The following is a 5,330-nucleotide window of genomic DNA, read 5'->3' on the forward strand; positions in this document are numbered from 1 at the left end:
TGGGGGAGGGCGCCTCCTGCTTCCGTCGCCTGCCGGGGATTCTCCGGGGCTGGCCCGCGGGGAAGTCCCCGGGCGCGCGGGGTACAAGAGGGCGGCGCGGCACGAGCGCGCCCCAGGCGGTCACCCCCGAGGCGGCGGCGCAGAGCTCCGGCCATGTCGCGCGGCCTCCAGCTCCTGCTCCTGAGCTGCGGTAGGGCCCGAGAGCGCCTGTGGCCCCCGCCCCCGCGCGAGACCCCCTTTTTGTCGCTTGCTCACGGCGCGCGCTCTCTCTCTCTTGCAGCCTGTAGTCTGGCGCCCGCGACGCGGGAGGTGAAGGTGGCTTGTTCGGAGGATGTGGACTTGCCCTGCACCGCCCCCTGGGACCCGCGGGTCCCCTACACCGTCTCCTGGACCAAGGTAAGCGCGCAGATGCCCGCGGGCTGCGGTTTGGTCGGCTCATTTGGAGGCAGCGGGAACCAACTTTCTTAGGCTGGAGACCCCGCGGGGTGTCTCTGGCGGCTGAGCTCGGAGTGCCCAGTCTTCCCACACGCCTCCCCCGGCCCATCAGCATCCAGCTGCAAGGCAGACTTGGGTTTTGTCTAAGAAGACCTCAACCCTCTCCCTGTCCCTAAAGGTGCCCTGAGATAAATGATCCAAATGAGACATTTTGGAAGGGCGGAGAACCGGTCATGTGGATTAATTCTGGAAGTCACCTATGGTTGTGGCCAGCAGGTCACTAGAAAGCTACATGGGCCCAGATCTGGGCATTGGACAGGAGGACTGTCCCCAGAGTTCTGCTTTCTTGTGTATTGTGACTGTGATGCCCACAAAATGCGGGAGGGGGAGGGGGCAGATTGAGAGGAAGGACTAAGAGGTACAAGTGACTTAGGCTGTTTCATAGGTGGCAGTTATCAGTGGTCATCCCCTTTCTGGGATACCTTCCCCTCTTCTCCTTCCTCTGCCAGTCAGGATAGGTCCTGCGATGAGGGCCTCCCTGAGGTGCATTGGAGCCCACATGTGCAAGGACAAGCGTCACTACTGTAAGAGAATTGAGTTGCATGGAGGCTTTCTTAAGGTTTCCTCTCAACAGGAACATTCTCAGATTCTAAGATTGCAATTCTGGTGGCATTCCAAAGCCACCGTGTGATACTACTGGTCCTTTGCCCCCTTCTTTAAGTCAGATTACTGCTACAACAGCACCTTCATTTTAAGCCATATAAATATGCTATCCCAGCCTCGCTCTGTGGCTCTTACTGATTCGCTATTTTACCTGGGAGGAAATCTCTGTGAGTTTGTAGCTTTCCACTACAAACAGAGCTTTCAATGCGGGGCTTTCTTCTTTCCACCGAAAAGATACTGTAAAAACCAGCACACGTGTCTGGCCATTTAGCAGTACAAGGAGGCATAGGAGCCATCTCTTTGTGTCTGTGTGTATGTGTGTGTCCTCTCGTAACTGGATGGTCAGTTCCCTGGGGACAGTGGCTGCACCACTGCTTTTGTGTATTCTGCATGGTGCCCTATGTTTGCCCTGAATTGCAACCATGCTCAGTGAGTTCAGGCTGGAACTTCCTTCATGAGTTATGCACAGTGGAGATGGTGCAGCTGCCTTGGAGCGCTGCCCTGTATATGAAATTAGATGTTAGTATTCCTGCCTCATTCCCACCTTATTTGCTGTGGAATCAGAGAACACAATTCCGAAATTGTCCTCCTAGTCAAAATAATAGTATTTTAAAAATATTCTAAAAACAGTATCCCTTGAGTGTTCACCATATGCCAAGATCTGAGGTAAATATTTACATTATCTGTTTCTATTCTTCCAATGGACTTAAGAGATCAGAATTATCACTGTTCCTACTTTCCAGGTGATGAAACTGAGCCTTAGGGAGGGAAATAACCTGCTCACTGCTACACAGCTGGCTAAATGGTGGAGTTGGGCTTTGAACCAAGCAGTCTGATTCCAAACTCTGAGTTGCTAGAAGTCTATCTTGATATCTCTGTTTTCCACCTTAATTACTTAAGGTAAAGAAAAGTGTCCCTGGGCTAGCCAGGGAAGGACTTGGTTATTTCAAAGAAGGGGGAAAACATGTAACCACTATCCCTTCCAGAGAGTAATTAAACAAAGAAAATATTATTAATATCCCCAGGGGAGTAATTAAAAAGTACTCATGAAACAAGTAGATGAAATTTCAGACTGTAAAGTTCAAACAGTTGTCAAGTTAATCTTCTTGCACAGGGTCGTTTGGAATGGTTCAGTAAACCATAGCAATTAACCTTTGACTGCTTGGATGTCAGCTGATGATGTAACTCTATAATGTATGTGCTTGTTTATTGGACACAGTCTCGCAAGATTTACCCTAAAGGTCTCTCAGAACTCTGTCAAAAAAAAAAAAAAGGCAGCAATGTTTAGGCATGCTCTTTTTTCTGGTAATCCATAGAATAGGGTCACTGAAAAATCATGCCATGGTCATTTTTTAAGAAGTAAACTGATTAAGATTGGCAGATAGGAGAGCTATGCTGTGCCGGTGAGCGAATCAGGTACCTCAAAAGTGATGTGTGTTGTTCCTTCAAGTACTTTTTAACAGGTCTCAGCATATTCTGTAGATATTTGTCATTTTCCAGCCCAATAATTATACTTTTGCATTGACTGGGCTTGTACAACAAAAATGGAGAGAAGGTTCTGGAAATAAGGCCAGTGGTGAAATGCTGAAATACTTCAGTTTACAGAAGATGAAGCATCTTGTCATTGCTTCTACAACTTTCTTGTAAAATGTTTCTGCAAGGTGGCGAGATGGCCATGAGGACTTGGATCCGGCTGGCCATGGCCACCGAGCTCATCTCCCCTCACTTCGTCACTACCTGGGCTTTGTAAAGCCCGTTTCATCTGCACAGGAGTGCGCTGGGCAGGGAACACAGAGTCTCCGGAGTGGGTTTTCACCGTCTGCCAGAATGAATCACATTCTTGCAGACCTTCTGCATAGCACAATTATGGTTATAATGACTCACAATCAAAAATCCCATTTACCACCAGTCCTCCAGCACCAGAGAGACTCCTGCCAATGTCCAACTGGCACTGATTACTTGTGGTTATCAAAGGGACTCGTGTACACCATGTGTTTTTCATCATGTGCCTTTTGTCAAAAAAACTCAAATCGGATGGCATCCAATTAGTGATTATAACACTAGGTGAGTTGGGAAGGAAGGACCTGTGTCAGTTTTATTCCAGCACCAGAGAGACTCCTGCCAATGTCCAACTGGCACTGATTACTTGTGGTTATCAAAGCGACTCGTGTACACCATGTGTTTTTCATCATGTGCCTTTTGTCAAAAAAACTCAAATTGGATGGCATCCAATTAGTGATTTAACACTAGGTGAGTTGGGAAGGAAGGACCTGTGTCAGTTTTATTCTCTGTTTCAAAGATGCAGCGAGAGGGGATCAGAGGAGGCTTAATATAGACAGGCACAGGAGGTCAAAGGTGAAGCCAAAAGTTGGCAGAGGTAGCCCAATTTCTGTTAACCTAGCTCTTCTTTCCCGTGGATCAGGATACTCCTAACTGGGATCCAACAAAGGGTCGTCCTCTCACCCCTTCCTCTCTTGAATCTTTTAAGGCAGAATGGGTGATAGAGAAGAAATAGAAAAGTTAATAAATGATTCATTAGGATCGTGGTTCAATTTAGCTTTTAAAGGTGTAAATAGATTGTGGTTCTTTGGGGAGGTATTTTGAGAAAATAGGCAAATAGACTTTGATCCATCACTCTCCTTCCACTGGCCATGGCTGTTGGTTAAATTCTGTCGTGAGAGGGTGTAACACAATATCTTGTCTACTGGGAGTAAGACCATGCATTGAAGGGCTGTGTCTGTGCTTCATGCTGAGTGTCACTGTGTCCACACCCTCTTTATTGAAGGTTTGGAGAGAGAGGACAGCTCTAGATGGATTTCTTTGGACATAGTTGGTGTTTGCCACTAAAAGTAATGAGTGGTCATTTGTGCCTTCTTTTATCATGGTAAGAGCCCTGGCAACCTGCGGTGATGCAAAATGAAAGAGGATGTATAGTGTCATCTCCTGGTGACGCTGTGGGAGTGAGGACAGCGATGCATCACCAGACAGGTGTTATTTTTAGATGACTTCCAAAGGAAGGGAGAAAGGGGAAGTAAGACTGTCATTTCAGATAACAGATCATACTTGAACTTTATAACATTTAGAAGAGCCCCAGCTGCGGCAGATCATGGGCCATCGCGTGGAGTGTTCTATCTCTGTCATTAACGATAAGGGAACTGTTGGTGAGCAGGGTAATGGATTGCATAAGGCTACTTCAAAATTTCAAGGATAGTCACCACACAGATCTCAGTTGTCCTTGACTCCTTACCAAGGTGTCTGACCTGTATGTTGCTAAACTCCTGTTTGGTGGAGTTTTATTTTCTGTCTCTACCATCTTGTGAGATAATGGGCTACAAGGCATGGGGCACTGTGCCTTAGGAGCGGCTGGCATTGATGAACATGTAATCTGTACAGTCACAAACCGTGATGGACCCACGAAGGAGCCAATGAGTGCCACTTACTGTGCGTACTTGATTCTGTGATGCCATCTGCTGTAAGACAGATTTAAGAATATGTGTTTAGGAGAAAAAGGAAACATTCCTACATTAAATATAGAAGCATTGAAACGTGAAAACAATGTGTGTGTTAGAATCAAAGAAAAGCCATACTGACCCCATTGGCACCTATACTACTTGACCTGGTTGAACCACTTTTATGGGCTTTGCTTTGGGTCAAACCATGGAAGATGTCAAGTTGGCTTTCAGATGTCTCTCACATTTACACCTCTATTATTTAGTATGTCTTCCTAAGTCCCAAATATGTGCCACGTCCTAGCATTGGCTATCCCAGTACTGATAAGGAGCTTTTACTGGAGGACCATCTGTAAGTGAAGTCTTGGAAATGAGAATCCACAAAGCCTTTCTGAGAACCAGTGGGGTAACTAGTGATCCAGAAGGGAGAATATACAGCAGAAGGCTGAGAGATAATGTTACAAAGTAGGCTATGGGCAGACTGCGAAAGACCTTGAATGCCAAACTTTAATGGCTTGAACTTTATCCTTTCAACAGTAAGGAGTCATTGAAGAGTGTTAAGCAAAGAGAATGACAGAATATGAAATGTGACTAAAGAGAAGCATATTTCTGGTGGTGATGGACAGAACATGATTCATTCTAGAAGACAAGTCTCAGAGGCAGGCTTCCTCCTTTCATTGCAGTGAAATTCCCATCAATTTACTCAACTAAGGCTTGGACACGTTCTTGGGAATTTCCCTCCTTTCCCTCCTGCTCACCGATCCTGTCTATGTGGTTCGCAGA

At 46.5% G+C, this 5,330-nt stretch overlaps 1 protein-coding gene across 1 annotated transcript in view; it reads left to right on the forward strand.

Annotated features, from left to right (window-relative positions):
• Positions 1-153: 153 nt before the first annotated feature.
• CD83 (CD83 molecule) overlaps positions 154-5,330 on the forward strand; it is a 6,425-nt gene continuing 1,248 nt past the window's right edge. Inside the window, exon 1 of the mRNA XM_008582846.1 lies at positions 154-396. Coding sequence (XP_008581068.1) covers positions 154-396 — 243 coding nt within the window. The remainder of the gene's footprint in view (positions 397-5,330) is intronic.

Source organism: Galeopterus variegatus, unplaced genomic scaffold (assembly GCF_000696425.1).
Source record: "Galeopterus variegatus unplaced genomic scaffold, G_variegatus-3.0.2 Scaffold2737, whole genome shotgun sequence".
Lineage (NCBI taxonomy): Eukaryota > Metazoa > Chordata > Mammalia > Dermoptera > Cynocephalidae > Galeopterus > Galeopterus variegatus.